General features: G+C 42.2%; 1 protein-coding gene across 1 annotated transcript in view; it reads right to left on the bottom strand.

Annotated features, from left to right (window-relative positions):
- The window catches only part of LOC124777021 (protein quiver-like), a 50508-nt gene extending 38340 nt beyond the window's left edge, over positions 1-12168 (bottom strand). Inside the window, exon 1 of the mRNA XM_047252273.1 lies at positions 12020-12168. Coding sequence (XP_047108229.1) covers positions 12020-12074 — 55 coding nt within the window. The 5' untranslated portion in view covers positions 12075-12168. The remainder of the gene's footprint in view (positions 1-12019) is intronic.
- Positions 12169-18010: the final 5842 nt, after the last annotated feature.

Here is an 18010-nt window from a genome sequence, read left to right as displayed (position 1 = left end):
GTAGTATCATATCAGTGACACTGTCACCCCAATTGCGCGACAACACGAAACGAGCTGCCCTTCTTTGCACTTTTTCGATGTCTTCCGTCAACGCTATCTGGTAAGCATCCCATACCACGCAGCAATATTCATGCAGAGGACGGACAAGTGTAATGTAGGCAGTCTCTTTAGCGGGTTTGTCTCATCTTCTAAGTGTTCTGCCAACAAAGCGCAGTCTTTGTTTCGCCTTCCCCACAATATTATCTATGTGGTCTTTCCAATTTAAGTTGCTCGTAATTGTAATTCCTAGGTATTTAGTCGAATTGACAGCCCTTGGATTTGAGCGGTTTATCGAATACCCAAAATTTATCGGATTTCTTTTAGTACCCATGTGGATGGCCTCGCAATTTTCTTTGTTTAGTGCCAATTGCCACTTTTCGCACCATACAGAAATTCTCTCTAGATCGTTTTGTAATTGTAATTGATCGTCTGATGATTTTACTAGACTGCAAACAATGATTTTACTAGATCTGCAAACAATCTAAGGGGGCTGCTCAGATTATCACCTAGATCATTTATATAAATCAGGAACAGCAAAGGGCCCATGACACTACCTTGCGGAACGCCAGATACCACTTCTGTTCTACTCGATGATTTACCGTCTATCACTACGAACTGTGACTCTCTGAGAGGAAATCACGAATCCAGTCACACAAGTGAGACGATACTCCATATGCACGCAATTTGATTAATAGTCGCTTGTGAGAAACGGTATCAAAAGCCTTCTGGAGATCTAGGAATATGGAACCGATCTGAGATCCCTTGTCGACAGCACTCATTACTTCATGGGAATAAAGAGCTAGGTGTATTGCACAAGAACCGTATTTCCTGAATCCATGTTGGTTATGTACCAATAAGTCATTTTCTTCAAGGTGATTCATAATATTCGAGTACAGTATATGCTCCGAAATCCTACTGCAAATTGAGGTCAGTGATATGGGTTTGTAATTCAATGGGTCACTCCTATTTCCTTTCTTGAATATTGGTGTGACCTTTGCTACTTTCCAGTCCTTAGGAACAGACCTTTCGTCAAGCGAGCGGTTGTATATGATTGCTAAGAAAGGCGCTATTGTGTCTGCATATTCTGAGAGGAACCTGATTGGTATACCGTCTGGACCGGAAGACTTGCCTTTCTTCAGCGATTTGAGTTGTTTCGCAACACCTAAGAGATCTCATTACTTTCGCATTTGTTCGAGTTACTTTCAGTCCATATTCTATGCTCATTAGACTGTTCATTCCGTTCAGAATATCCTGTAACTCTTCTTCACTTCCACTGCAGATAGCAATGTCATCACCGAATCTTGTCACTGATATCCTTTCACCTTGAATATTAATCTTCCTCTTGAACTTTTCTTGCGTGACCCTCATTGCTTCTTCGATGTATAGATTAAACAGTAGGGACGAAAGACTACATCCCTGTCTTACACGCTTTTGAATCCGACCACTTCGTTCTTGCTGTTCCATTCTTATTGACCCTGTTGATTCTTGTAGATATTGTATCTTATCCGTCTTTTCCTATAGCTTTCGTTTCGAACATCTTGCACCAATGTCATTGTCAAGTGCTTTTTCCAGGTCGTCGGATCCCATGAACGTATCTCGACCGCAACGTCATAACTGCCTTTCTGATGGCTTCATCGGTACTAAGGCCATAATGATCGTCATCTGATAAATCCTCAATTTTCTTTTTCATTCTTCGGTAAATTTCCCTACTTTATCCAGGATCGTGAGTAGAAACTGTGAAGTTCCATGCAGCACTGACTACGCACTGAACAGTGAAAGCCGCCCGAAACTTGGCAGTGGAAAGTAGCGCTGTGAAAAAATAGGTGTGTAACAAAAGTGTCTGTACGGAAACAGTTCAGAGTCTCCTGCTACGTAAGCAGCTCCATATTAAACGCATGGTGTCAAGCCTCCCACGTGTAATATGTTTCTTCCTGCTAGTTGTAGTTATAGTAGAAGATTAGCGAGGTCTGCATGATGATCACCGACATTACTGATACTCGTCACTGTGCGAGAAGTTCCTGCATGGATTCTGCGTAGTACTCACTTTTCCCGTGTTGCCAACATACAGGGCGAAGAAAAATTCGCGTACTCAGACATCGCAGCGCGACTCCTCACATACTGGCACTACAAAAATGTCTCTCATAAAATTTCGTTCTGCGCATATTTCAGGCAGGAAATGGACGTTAAAGATCGGCAATCTGGCAACACTGTAATCACGTGTACGGTAACTATCTCTGCTGGATATACCTGTAGAGTTGTGCTGTTGGACACTGGATAGCGTTTTGGGTTAACATACAGGAGGTCGAGGGTTCGATTCTGGATCATGGATTTTTTTATTTTATTTGCTAAAAGTAGTCTGCGTCTTAACCGTCATACAGCGATTACAGTGGGTCTTCTACAAAACATTTGCAATTACGTATTACGAACACAGAAATGGAAATAGAGTCGTTTGCATGGGCCAGCTTTTAAGGCAACCTTTTGCATGTCGTGGACGCGAATTATTTCGCACCACTGCGTCTATTAGATTCCAAACTTGCTTTGCGTGTACCTTCCCCCAATGATCCCATTGATTAATACCAACTATTATTCTTGCCACGTTCAGGTCCATTACAGTCCGTTAGGGCCTTACGTAACCAGCAGCGATAGCAACGTACTTCGCAAATAATTTTGATGGGACCATTGGAGGCGGGTACATTGAAAACTGGTTTGGAATCTAGTAGTCGCAATGGCGCGAAACAATTCGCGTCGACGACGTGCAAAAGGCTTCTTTAACAGATGACAAATGGAAACGAATGTACTTCCATTTCTGTGTTTGTAGTACGTAACTGCAAATGTTTTGTAAAAGACCCACTGTAATCGGTGTTTGACGATATGAAGGCAGATACCGCACTACGCAGACTACTTTCAGCAAATAAAAGCAAATATGCCGCTCCCCAGAATCGAACCCTCGACTTCCTGCATGCCAGCCCAATAGACTATCCACTGCACCAACCTCACAACTGTTGTCTCTTTCCTGACAGAGATAGTTGCCGTACATGTGATTACAGTATTGCTAGATTACCAAATTTTAAGGTCCACTTATTGCCCCAAAGACGCACAGGTTGAAATTTGGTAAAAGACATTTTTGTGTTGGCAGTATGTGACGAATCGCGTTGCGAAGTGCGAATGCGCGGATTTTCCTGCACCCTGTATGTGGACGTGTATAAGCTTTAATATATTCAAAGATGAAAGCGTATAAATTTATTAACGTAACCTCTGACACTGCACGTCAGACATCGTCTTTACAATGTAATAATATATAATCAATGGGGAACTAAGTGTTGAACAATCTTTGCTTGTACCAGAAGTTACTGAAGTCTACATAGCGTCAATAAACCGCACGCAGCGACCTACACAGCCCATCACAACACACAACCCATTGCTGTTGAACTGCGCTGTGAGTAAGAAGCATTATTCGGTTGACATTTAGCACAATGTAGCATACCCGGTGAGAAAATGAAACATTATACTATTAGGGACACTCCACCTGCCCAACTGAAGCCTGAAGTCGATAAAACATTACGTAGCGTCATATTAATAGGCTGGACTTCATGAATAACAGTGGACTAGGAGTAGAGTAAAAGAAACACGAGTACGCTAACAGGAAAAAAAGGGAAAAAGGCAGCGCCATTATCCGTATGGAACGGAAATAGGTAGATGTGAAGTACATGTACAGACAAACAAATGACTACCATTACAAAAAATTTGATAATTTATTTAAGAGAAAGAGCTGCACAAATTGGGCAAGTCAGTAACTCTTTGATCCACATCTAGCTCCTATGCAACCAGTAATACGGCTTGGCATAGACTCAAAGAGTTGTGGATATCGTGAAAGATTGAGTCCAATTCGTTCGTTAGATCGTCAATATTCCGAGATGGTTGGAGGGGCCTGCCCATAATGATGCAAACTTTCTCAGTTGGGGCGACCTTCTTGGCCAAGGCAGGATTTGGCAAACATGAACGCAAACAGTAGGAACTCTCAGCGTGTGTGGACGGGCATTATCTTGCTTAAATGTAAGCCCAGGATTGTTTGCCAAAAGGACAACAAAACGGGGAGTAGAACATCGTCGACCTACCGCTACGTTGTAAGGGTAGAGTTCCGCGAATGACAAGCAGTGGAGTCCTGTTATGAAAGAAATCGCACCTCAGACCATCACTGCCGGCCGCTGTGGCCGAGCGGTTCTAGACGCTTCAGTCCGGAACCACGCTGCTGCTCCGGTCGCAGGTTCGAATCCTGCCTCGGGCATGGATATGCAGGTACAAATCCCGCCTCGGGCATGGATGTGTGTGATGTCCTTAGGTTAGTTAGGTTAAGTAGTTCTAAGTCTAGGAGACTGGTGACCTCAGATGCTAACCATTTTTGAGACCATCACTCCTGGTTGTCGAGCTGTGTGGCGGGCGACAGCAGGATGGTACCTCATCGCTATCCGATGCGTCTCCAGACACGTCTTCGGCCTGAATCTCATTGACTGGAGTAGAATTGTCTTCATTTATGAGTGCCGCTTCGAACTGGGACCCGATGACCATAAGACGTGTCATCCGCGGCACCTTTACAGCACAGCTGTAAGGCGATGATATTCAACGCCCCGTTTTGTATACCTTCATGACAAGCCATCCTGGACTTACATTTCAGCAAGATAATGTCCGCCCACACACTGCTTGTCTTCGTGCTTGCCAAATCCTACCTCAGACAGCAAGACTGTCGAATGATTCCCAATTGAGAACGTATGGAGCAATGTGGGCAGGGATCTCCAACTAGATTCGGATCTTGACGATATAACGCGTCAGTTTGGCAGAATTTGGCACTTTATTCCTCCAGCAATCAATGCCAAGCGGAATAACTGCTTGCGTAAGGGTCAGAGTTTAACCAATGCGTTACACCTCAGTTTGTAGAACTCTTGAATAAATCATCCAATTCTTCTGAAACTGTTATCATTTGTTTATCGGTACATGTACATCAGGTATACCGATTCCCTCCCAATCGGATAATTACTTCGCGGTGAGCCGGTTTTTTGTTTTTTGTTTTTTTGTCCTAGAGTGTATGATGGCTCATAATTATCGGTATTGTTTTATAGTGTGAGGGGTCTACTTGAATGTGGAGCCCGATTTTGTAAATGGTTATCACTTGTAGAAGAGATTGTATCTTTGACACCACTGAACCAAAGATGTTGCCTGAGTGGGTGAATCGATTGATAAGTGGAGGCGCGCAGAGTGCAGTAGCAGTTGCCGTTGCACTCTGTTAAATGCAGGATGTAAGACTTAAAGCTAGTGGCTAGCTGTGATGGTTCAATTGTATGAACTGTACCGTTGTTTTGGTATGCAGAATGCCGCAGTGGATGGAAACGAACATTAGGTTACTTAAGAATGAACTGAGACTGCTGGGGCTGATGTAATGAAAGTTGCTGTTGCCAAAATTACGCTTAAATTCCATTCATGCTTGTGGTGAACATTTCTTTGCTGTTGATCGTTTCGATTTGACTGTGACCATTGGTTTTTGTGCGTGAATTTATTCCCTTGCGGTTGCGTAAGATTACTGGACTGGGCTACACTGGCAAAGTGGGGCGGTGGCACATTGATCTACGGCTGGGCTTGTCGATCGTATTGTTTTTGGATATTTCCGGGCTGCTGCAGCTGCGGCAAGAATTGCGGCTGGAAACTGTGATTGTTGACGTCGAAATTCTGATATAGTTGCTGAATACACTGTTTATCAAAATGTTGTCTCTTGTTAGCATGTCCATGAAATCGTTATCGGAACCAAATCTTTTATTTCTTTTGCTGTGGAATGGGCGGGATTGCTCGTTGTAACCGAATGAGTTGTTAACTTGATTGCGGTTATTAAAGTTCTTATTGACAAAAGAATAGTCCGACTGCTGAATTTATAATAATTGTAATTAGTCACTGAAGGCTGAAATGCTTTCCTTTTGTTGTCCGGTGAGAAGGGAAACTCGTAATAAGCGCGGAAGTTTTGAGATGCATAATTGTATGATCGCAGATTGGCTATACGATTCGGTCAGGCACTGCTTTTGATGAACCATATACTCAAAGAACTGGGTCATAGTTGGAAAACTGGAGTGTTCAAAATTTGGAAAAACTAATTAGTTGATCTTGAATGTCTCGCTGAGTCGTTTCCGACCATTTTCAAAGTCTTCGACGGAGTGGCATTGTCTTGCTCTGGGTCTCATACGGCCAGCCGCTGTGGTCGAGCGGTTGTAGGCGCTTCAGTCCGGAACCACGGTGCTGCTACGGTCGCCGGTTCGAATCCTGCCTCGGCCATGGATGTATCTGATGTCCTAAGGTTAGTTACGTTTAAGTAGTTCTAAGCCTAGGGGACTGATGACCTCAGATGCTAAGTCCTATAATGCTTAGAGCCATTTGAACCATTTTTGGGCTCATACGCATCGAAGGTTCTCCCTCTAAAAAGCTCCAGCTTGTGTGTCACTGGCCAGTTGGGTGGCAGCGAAAATGAAAATTGCTGCACCCAATCAAGGGGATGCAGGTCTGTGCGGTTATTTCTAAATACCTTGAGTTTCTTTACAGACAGGAAATATTTATAGTCGAATCCTTCACGTTGTAGAATTTGAGAGGGTTCGGCGCCGTAAAAGAACTGATTGTGAGATGGCTGGCTTGTATCAAAGTTAAGCACTCTTTGTAGTCTGCTCATATTATAGTGAGGCTGTAAAGTAGATGACTGTTGCTGTTGCTGTTGCACGTTGGTTTGAAATTGATTACGTGGAGAAAATTTTCTGATATTGTCTGCTTACTGATGCAAACTGTTAACTTTCCTATGTAGCGAACTGTTATATGCATCAAGCTGATTTAATGTTTGCTGCATGTACTGATATTCTCGAGAGATGGTGAACGGAATGGGAGTTGCGACGTCTGGTTTATTTTCGGTTTGATTTTCAAGTGTTTCCAATCATGCCGATAGCTCATCACATGTTTCCGTGAGCGTAACAATGTGTGTGGAATTGTTTGAATCCAAAGCGTCGACTTGCTTCTGTAATTTGCGTGTAGTTTTGTTCATCTTTTTCAAATCTGCTTTAATTGTGTCAGGGTCCTGCACCAGCTCAATTTGTTCAAGACGAGAGCTTAAAGACTCAGCGTCATCCGTACACTTCTCTTCAACTTTTTGGATTCGTGTGTCACCAGTGGTTTTGAAATCAGTTACATCTGTCTGTATTTGGTTCTGTGATTCTTTTACTCTATTAACCTCGTCTGTAACGGAAGTTATACTAGCGTCAACATGGATTGTAAGACTAGTGAGTAACTGCTGTTCTACTTCTTGTCTTTGTACTGCTAATGACGGTAACAACTGATTGTTTTCCTCTGTGTGTTTACGGAGAAAGTCTTTGTATCGCTTTTCTGTGGTCTCTGTGGGAACTTTAAGAAGTGCATCTAATCGAAGGTCTCGTTGATCTATTCTTTCATTAAATGATTGGATTTCATCTGTAAGTTTTTTATAGGTTCACTACATTGATATCTTAAAGCATTTATGTCATTTCTCAAAGGTTTGGTACTGTCTGCGCATTGCCTGGCTGTCGCTTCAATTGTGTCGCAAGGACGTTTTTCACTGGTCATAATATCTGCATCTACCTGTCTGAGACGGTTATCAGTCGTTTCTGTGTACGATTTAAGCTCATCACGTATGGTGGAAAATTGTTCATTGAACTGAGTGGTGGTGTCAACATGGTTTTCTCGTATATTGGAAAATTGTTCGTGGACCTCAGTGATCAGGTTAACCATCATTTGCATGAGAGTTTGCAGCGTCGCTTCCGTATTCTTTTCAATTGATGCGTCAGATGGTACCTGTGTTGTGTTTTGTGGTGTGAAGACATCATCTACAACCATGGACGTCTCGTTTGTTGCATTATCCGCACAATTACTGCTACTAAAATCTGACGGATTTCCAGTAACAGACTGAGCACTTTGCGCTATTCTTTCCTCTGACATACTATTGGCCATCTGGTTAATTGTGTAAAACGTAGGTAAATTATTGACCTCATTCGTTAAACAATCAAGATTTGAATTGTGCACATCAGCCATGTGCAGATCAACGGCATGCGCAATACGCGAATCTACCGTCTGATTACTAGTCAGATTAGTGGGTGAAATTATAGTTTCAGGAATTTGTTCATTATTCTTAGAATCGGCATGTACATTGTCTGTGGTGTTTCTCAACTGTTGCACCGCAGAGTGGTCATTGTCATTCTCAACATTGTTGTCAATAATCGGAAAGTCGTCCATTTCGGTATCTTTAATTGTGAGATTGGGCGCCGGAACCTTAACAGTTTTGCGCGGCATCTTAAATCACATGCAGAGTGCAAATCCTAAGACAAAATTTCGACACTCAACTCAATGAAAAAAACAAGGTGGAGCATAATAATTCCAATGAACTGTGGAAAAATTTTATACAAGTTAGTAAACAGTGTTGCGCCAAAAAAATGTAACTACTATTATTGCTGCAGAATGATGAGAGAACAGAATATATTTATCGACTATTCTAATATAAAAAATTTACAAAGCGAACAACTGGAGGAGCTACCGCCAAGTGTAACGTTCTTAAAAAATAATATTATTTTGTGCTATCCAAATTTACTGTGTGCTGTGTTGTCAAGGAAATGGTGTGCTTAATCAGCTTTACTGTAATCCAAAGAAAAATTAAACAACTTAATCTGGAAAACCAGTATATAATGCCTATAACGAAATCAATCCCTCTGAAGTTAACTCAGTGTCATGAGCACCGAGTCCTATGACCCTGTGCAACAAACTGATAAAATTCCCTATGCAAATAAACAATGAAATACATTTTCCTTAGCTCCTGAGTCGCAACGGATGTAATCTTGGTATTCTATTCTCTCCACAGTAGGCATACAAAATATTCCATCTTGGCTCAGCAAAGGCCGGCTGTAAAATAGCTTCATACAAATAATGTCAGTAGATTAGTTGATAAATGAATAACCTTGCAAATGTTCAGTGATAATTTAGGACATTGGCTCAGCGCTGTGCACTGCTACTCGCATTGAAACTGTTACAAACATTAATACTTTTCTAATTCTGGAGCATTAATTTTTTTTTACTCTGATTGAATAATCATTTCTTTTGAAAAATATTCACTGGATTTAAATAAACACGAAATAGAAGAGGATGAGGTACTGATAAGGGAATATGCTAAGACCGAATTCTTTAGTTCAAAAATTGTATTCAAAATAAAGTTTCTCCTTCACAAAATCTGATACGAAACATCTTACGTTAACTTCCAAATCAGTGAACTTCTCAACTGTTCTACAATTATCACTTACTGACGTAGCTAACAATACTTGGATAGTTACATGACAAAAGGTCTTACATCGTTTGACAAAATAGATTCCAAAATTTAACTTCCTTGTATCAGGTTTACAAAATACACAAAATATTACAAATCGGGTATACCTAATCAACCTATTGGTTCCTACATTCAAGGATCGGTACTGTTAGAATTAGCAAAATCCCGCATTGCGTTGCTGCGTACTTAAAACTAAATATACAAAGTTTCATTACCTCATAAAAGTGTATTACGCTTCGTCCATAGGCCAACAACTAAATTCTCACAGCTAGCCACTAGCTACTGATAGGCCACTAGCTAGTCTTACATCCTACCTTTAACAGAGGGCAACGTTTGCTACTGCCTGCCACTCAGGCAACATCTTTGGTTGAGTGGTGTCAAAGATACAATCTCTTCTACATGTGATAACTATGTCAAGTCATTTTTCATTAAATATATTACAAAACCGGGCTCCACGTACAAGTAGAACCCTTATATAATAGGAGGGTTACTATATTCCTGTCACAAATAGTGTGAAGTACATAGTTCCCGTCTGACAGACGAATTCACTACTATCGCCTGAACTCGTCCTTATTCTGTAGGACACAACAACATACATCACAAATTTGTTGCTGCTCATGTAAAGACATTTCACCCACATTTCAAACATTGCCTGTGAAAGAGACATAGCTTATCTCCAGACCAAGACAAAACGAGACAGCCATTACAAAGTGTTGGGCCTAGACGTTATACCGTTCGTCATTGTGTGGAGACAGTCAAGTTGCCTCTCAGATACAAAAGTCCCCTAAAGGTAAACTACGGCACCTATCATTAGCAGAACAAACGCTAATGCTACAGAGTTGAATGGAAAGATAGTAAGTTGTGAAACTTCCGTTGACAGAAATCTTCATCGTCCGTATTTGGCCGGAAAGAGGATCGTGAGGTGTTTGTGCGTAGTCTGTAGTCTCAATTACCTCAGTTAAATCCAGTACCTCACCGTAGTGGAATGTTGGGATATGACCATTAGGATAAAACAGCATCAAACGTTAATACGCAAAAAAAAAAAGAAAAAAAACACTGCCGGCCGATGTGGCCAAGCGGTTAAAGGCGCTACAGTCTGGAACCGCGTGACCGCTACGGTCGCAGGTTCGAATTCTGCCTCGGGCATGGATGTGTGTGATGTCCTTAGGTTAGTTAGGTTTAAGTAGTTCTAAGTTCTAGGGGACTGATGACCTTAGAATTTAAGTCCCATAGTGCTCAGAGCCATTTGAACCATTTTTTGAAAAAAACACTGGAACATTTATATATATAGCTTTAGATATTCATAAAAAAAATAAGACTTCGCTCACGAAGTTTGACCAACTTTCAAACTAACTACGATTTTTTTTAAAAAAAAAAGAATGTAACACTTTGCCATATCACCCATTTATCAGGGTTAGAGATCAGAAACGCAAGGGATAGATGGCCAGCAGGAAAAAAGTTTAAAAACAAACAGGAAATCGCTAGAAAGAGTATCCAATAATCTTAACATGTTGTTATTGAACTGTTTGTTACAGATAAGTTTTATAGAGACAATTACGGGAAATCACACAAGTCGCTCATCATTTGCTAAACGCAATAGGAGCCTGGCCCCATTGCAGTTTTTGGATCACAAGCGGTTTGTATTTTTCGTTCTACGGATTTGCTTGGAATATTAAACTCTACAGTACCTTTTCTGACAGAATAAGTATCATTTTTTTTACTGTATTAATAGCAATTTGAAGGTCTTCTTCTCTCCATCTGCCTTTAGTAGAACCAATTTTGGGGACGTACTTAGTTGGTATCAGTAAAACAACGAATACCCGTCACAACTAAAAATTAAACATAGTTCTACGGCGTGGCTAACTATACCGAAAGTGGTGCGGCCAACTCTTATAAGCCCCAGGGAGAGATGGCCATAGCGCGAAATCAACCATGGTGGACTAGAACGCAAAGAGAAACATGGCAGTATGCAGCGAGACCTATATAACCCTGAACTGTAGATATCCGTAACTACTCACAATGTAACGTACGGAAAAATGGAAAAGTATTGACATGGCATGTAATGTTAAGGTGTATTAAATCTAAAATTATGAAAAATACTTACTTTTCTTCTGAAAAAAGTGTCAAGGTAAGAATCTATGTGTCAATCGCGGCAAAGACGTGAATCACTGGACCGGCAGCGCTATAAAGTGGGAAGCTGGATAATCACAGCCGCTGGACAACTCCCTCGAATGGCTATCTACCCCTGTTTTACGGTACGTATAGTGATCAGCCCGTCGGCTGGAGACCATAAACTCGATGGCGCTATGATACGACGTTTCCCTCTCTCCTTTCGTTTCATTTCCATAATCGTACTTAACAACACAAACAAGAGACGATATCGTACACGCTACTGCGTAAACACCACACACAACCATTCACGTCATTCACATGCCTGGGTGCCGCATTTCGCGGAACATCCACTACTCAGACGGTGGTGACAGTCCGCTAGGACCTCGAGAGGAGAACGCGAAATGTCCCACATTGTCGCCATGTCCGCTAATGCGTTCAAGGACCCTCTCAGTCATCATTAGGAAGCGCAGGAAGCCGTCAACTACGCCAGTGTAAATTGAGACTCACCCGTCACGACTGCGACAGCGGCGGAGAAGAGGACGAGCAGCAACAGACGGGGCATCGCGAGAGACTGGCCCACACCAGCCGGCAGCCAGGCGCTGTCTGGTGCCTGCTGTGTCGAGCAGAAGTGACGGCGCCAGCCTTGAACCTCCACACTGGCACTTGATAGCCTTCTGCCAGTCACATCTCCGCAGTCAGACGGCGTCCGCCCGATAGCAGCCACTTTCCTCTTCCGCTCTCACTGACTGTCGGACAAAGTCGCCTGCTTGGGAACTGGCATCCACCAGATGCATGCTCACAGGAGTTCCATTATTCCTTAAGTCGTCCTTTTTTCATCCGGTTTGAACTCCTCTCTTCTTTTTCGTGCCTTGTTCTAATCTTTTCGCCGGCCGGTGTGGCCGTGCGGTTCTAGGTGCTTCAGTCTGGAACCGCGTGACCGCTACGATCGCAGGTTCGAATCCTGCCTCGGGCATGGATGTGTGTAATGTCCTTAGATTAGTTCGATTTAAGCAGTTCTAAGTTCTAGAAGACTTTTGACCACAGATGTTATGTCCCATAGTGCTCAGAGCCATTGGAACCATTTTTCTAATCTTTTCATCCCTATTTTCCTCTACATATTGTTTGTTCGAGGGTAAGTCAATTATTATCCGCAGTTTAGTTATATTTTTGCTTAATTTGGTAGTACTGTCGTTTCACGTTGATGACGCATGCGTTGTTTATTTGTTGTTATATCTTTGCAGTTTTCAAGCTGATAGGTTAGTTTCGTTATCGCTGCCGTGCTGTTAATCATGGCTGCTCCGCTGTCTATTTGCACCAAAGAAGAGATACGTTCAGTGATCAGTTTTCTTGTGGTCGGAAGGCGTATCAGGGGCCGAAATTCATCGAATACTTTCGGTACAGTATGGGAACAGTATTTTGCCACAATGAAGTGTCTGCGAATGGATTGAAAAATTCCGAAATGGTTTTGACAAGTGTTACGCACGATGAATGAGCCGGATGACCGTTTACCACCACAGATGAAGAAACATTGAGCGTTCATATGAAGATAGTATCTGGTCTTTCGGACATGTCCGAAGGAACAGATACCATTTTCGTATAGTTAAGGCTAACCGGCCATTGACCTTCTTCTTCTTCTGTGCGGATGCACACGCATTGCACGAACTGTTACGGGACTCGGTAAGATTGTCTGCCAGGAGTAATGAGTGTAATGGGCAGGGGCACTACGAATGCAGTGTGTGGACATCAAGTCGGAAATGTGGGTCTCATGGGGAACGTGCAAGGGATAAGTCCCTGTCGTCGCTGTATCCTCTGTGCCGTCAGGGGCTCAGCTGGATAGAGCATCTGCCATGTAAGCAGGAGATCCCGGGTTCGAGTCCCGGTCGGGGCACACATTTTCCACTGTCCCCGTTGATGTATATCAACACCTGTTGACAGCTTAAGGTCTTGATTTAATTATGAGATCACTGAGCGTTCACGTGAAATGATTCTCTTAGACAGACGATTAACTATTGACGAGATCACCCTCAACAGACTTGGGTTTCATAAAGTTTGTGCAAGATGGGTTCCAAAACAACTCACACAGTTGCATAAACAAACGCTCTTGGACATCTGCAAAAAACATTTGGATCACTATGGTAAAGAAGGGGACAACTTCTTAGACAGGGTCATTATTGGTGACGAAACATGGACCCATCATTGCGAGCCGGAGAGTAAACGGCAGAGTATGGAATCGAAACATCCAAACATGCCGTGCAAGTAAAAGTTCAAGACCCAACCGTCCCAAGAAAACTGATGCTTACGGTTTTTTGGGAAGTACAATGTACAGTACTGGAACGTTATGGGGAAAGGGACACCACAATAAACAGTCTACATTACAGTGAGATCCTTACTGCCTGGATAAAGCCTGCAATTCGAAGCAAACGCCGATGATCGCTGTCAAAAAGTGTTGTTTTGTTGCACGACAATGCCCGTCCGCTTGCTGCTGACAACACTGCTGAAACGCCCCAGAAACTCAAAGTTGAAGTACTGGATCACCCTCCATATAGTTCCGATCTTGCCCCTTCTGACTATCACTTGTTTGGGCCACTCAAACAGGCGTTAAGGGGCCGTCGATTTGCCTCGGACGAAGCAGTGAAAGAAGCGGTGCATTCCTGGCTCGCAGCTCAACCGAGAACCTTTTATGAGGGCATCAGGAAGGTTGTACAACGATGGACCAAGTGCGTTGAAACGCAAGTAGTCTACGTCGAAAAACGATGTTCTTGTAAGTTTCCTATTTGATTACAATAAAATTTTATAACAACTTTGCGGATAATAATTGACTTACCCCCGTATGTTCTAGTCTTTGTCCATTCCTACTGTTGCTACCCTCCACCGCTCCTTCCAGTGCCAATTAAATTTTCTTGTCTGCTGTAGCAGCACCGTGTTTCACTTTTTCCCTCGCTCTTCCGTAAAATATTGTCTCAAGAGCCTTTTTCTCATTTTCATATTATCTACAATAGAAAATTTTTTGCCTGTGATGCTGAAGCAAATATGTTTTCTTAAACTGAGCATACAGCGAGCATAGTGATGCAACTATTGTTATGTTCACGATGAAACCTTTCGCAAATATATCCGAGAAATGGGCTAAGTGAGCTCCTCATACCAAGCTCCACCGTTGTTTCAGTGCTTTTGACTGTTTACTTGTATCCGCAAAAACTGTTCTCCTACATACGATTATTTATACAATCCAAAAATACTCGCAGTTTTTCTAAGCTGCTTCTTATGAGCTACAAGTTAGCATCCACTTGCATACACAATAGCCGAGCTGACTCTTTATCTACGCCGTATAAATTAAGATCAAGAGGAACTAAATTTTATCTTATTAGTCTGTCTTCTTGTTGATATAACGACGGAGCCTTGTACAAAATCCCCACTTGGCAGAGCTTACACCGCAACAGCCCAATCCGGCAGCCTTGCCTTTCAACTTTAGTTTGTTTGTCATATAAGTTTCTGGAAATTTTTAACGCCAACGTTGACGGGTGTTATATAACTGTACTCGTCTTCCGAATGCCGTTAAAAAAGACATCGCTCCATGTAAAAAAGTATATCATATTTCCAACATCAAGTTGATTGACACAAGCGTTAGTAGCAATACCCCTACACAGAATTACGTACCCCTCTGCTAATAACCATTTGCTGAAAATCTCGTTTAGATATCATTATTCATATCTCCAACATCAGGTTTGGTTGACACAAGCGTTAGTAGCAATACCCCCACACAAAATTACGTGCCCTTCTGCCTGCTATCATTTGCTGAAAATCTCGTTTTTTATTTCATATACAGGATGTGTCATAATAGAATAAACGGGTACCGTCGAAGGTACACGATACAAGAGTCAAAAAGTCTCAGTAAACATAGGTCCGTAAACGAACCGTTTGCAATATAATAGCGACTTTGTGGTTACCAGCCACCACTAACTTGATTCTGTGTGAACGTCAACCCAGTTAGGAAAAGGTAACAGTACTGTGCAGCATTAAGATAAGTTATTAGATATAATTTGGTAGAAGTGCTGGTGTTCTAAATGAACACGCCAGCAGTTACAAGACTGTACTCATAGCTAAAGGAGGTGTTCAAAGTGTCTTCCTTGTACCCGGATGCAGGCCTGTACCCGACACCGCAATCAGTTCTGAATCCTTTCAAACACGCCCGGATCATTTCGAAATTCTTCACAAGCACTGATAAGTCTCTCTCCAATTCTTCAACTATGTTAACCGGAGTGGAGCACGCTACACCTTTAATATGGTCACAAACTCAGAAATCCACGGGGTGCAGATGAGGTGATCTTGGAGGCCACGATACGCATTCTCCTCGCCCAATCCCGCTTTGGCCATATCGGCGCGTCAGATGTCTAACCACTCACCATAGCAGCAAAATGTACCGGTACTCCATCATGTCTGTACCATATTCTCCGGCTTTGCTCTAAGCGAACGTCCTCAAGCAATCTTGCAATATGATACCGCAGAAAGCGAAGGTAATTCCGTCTGTTGAATTGTATTATCAGATAAAGTTGTTTTACATCTTTATTTATCGATGTTTGACTTCGCCTTTCCAAGCGTGTTTCTCGCCCTTGGAACCTGCGTATGCAGATAGAAGCGTCCAAGTGCAAGGCAGTTCTTGGTACCGTACTGCAGGCATAAGGTACTTCGCGAATCACAACAGGCATACATTTTCAGGTAAACATTACACGTTTGGTCGTTTCGACAATTATAAATAAAATATTTGATGTAATAATAAAAATTAGCAAAAAACAAAATAATCTTCGAAATTGAATAAAAGTTCTATAAATGCACTTGTCTTTTCATATATTACCTTTCAAATGTATGAAATAACATGACTAGTGCTGAGAAAAATATAAATTTAAAAGGAAAGAAAAACACGGACTTGATCCAGCTATGCACTGATTACGAAACGTGAACGCTATCGCCGGCCGCGATGACCGAGCGGTTCTAGGCGCTTCAGTCCGGAATTGCGCTGCTGCTACGGTCTCAGGTTCGAATCCTGCTTCGGGCATGGATGTGTGTGATGTCTTTAGGTTAGTTAGGTTTAAGTAGTTCTAAGTTCTAGGGGACTGATGACCTCAGATGTTATGTACCATAGTGCCCAGAGCAATTTGTGAACGCTATCCACAACACCGCCGCCAACTCGTACCTACAGTCCCAACGCGCTACTACATCACTGACGCGTGAAACTTCTCACCCGATTTTCTCGAATCGGTTCGGAATTAACGCATTAGAGAACCTACCAAGTTTCGCTGCCGTACGATAATCACAGACCCAGCTAACCTCTGTCAGCAGCTGCACTTTATTATAAACACCCAACACATACTTGTAGCGTTACTCTTTTTGAAAAATGTCGAAAAAGTGAATATTTTGGTGGGACACTTGGCAACAGAATCAGGGACTGATTACACTAATATAATAACATACGTTGAGCATTAAACTCCTGGTTGGATTATTTTGAACAAGAGCAGCAGATTGATTTACTTGATATCATTCGGAAGGAACATTATCATTTCTGTGCATTTTTATAGTCGCAATGTAGTCATACCCGGAACAACACTAAGGGACCAGAAGGTTTATAGACTTTAAAATAAATACAACACTACACAATTTAAAAAAAAAACAGCTGATTCAGAAATAATAGAAAAACGATAATGTTCCTTCTGCCTCATGCTGCCTTCGGCCCATCAGCGTGATCCTAATTTCTGCTGATGAACTAACACAAAATAATTAACGTTCAAGTAAATCAGGAGATAGAAATTGTGGTATCGACAGCTACGATGCCACGGCGTAGGATGGCGCTACGACACCGACACCGAGGATAGCGCCCTCTAGCAGGCTCTGTGGAGATCTACGAGCTCCGCTGCAGATTCTGCCCATTTCATCAACAGCAGATGGCCTGGAAACATCGCTTCAACCTCAGCTTCGCTTCATATACTTTGCTCTGCTTACGTCGGGTCTACGGCTTCGCACCTACGTACTAAGTTATGTATGCCTCTGTAAATATTCATGCACCAGTAAACCACTTTTACTTTCTTGCAGTAGCGACGTGTTTTACCTTTTTCTGCTCCTACTCACTTCCCTCATTCTGCAAACCTTTCAGTTTTCGGAGCAGACCCACGCACCGCCTTCCAGGCAGGATACAAAAGAAATCATCAATGTTAATTTACTAAAATCAGCACACTTGTCTTTAACACATGTTTTTCATACTACGTACCTTTTCATAATAAATTATAATAGATGACCATTGTGGTTAAATACTTTATACATAACAGTCCGAATGTCCTCTTGATGCTGTCTGTTCGTAATCAATTACAAGAAACTACATGTTTTCTGATTGGAAAAATAACAATTAGCATATTTACTGAATATTTTCACATAAAATATGAAATACCGATGCGGAACGCAGCAAGTCCGCGTCCGCCTTTCATGGAATACGAACAGTAAAAGGTGAGGCGC

This window comes from Schistocerca piceifrons, chromosome 2, assembly GCF_021461385.2.
Source record: "Schistocerca piceifrons isolate TAMUIC-IGC-003096 chromosome 2, iqSchPice1.1, whole genome shotgun sequence".
NCBI classification, from domain to species: domain Eukaryota; kingdom Metazoa; phylum Arthropoda; class Insecta; order Orthoptera; family Acrididae; genus Schistocerca; species Schistocerca piceifrons.
This window is presented reverse-complemented; position numbering and strand designations above follow the sequence as displayed.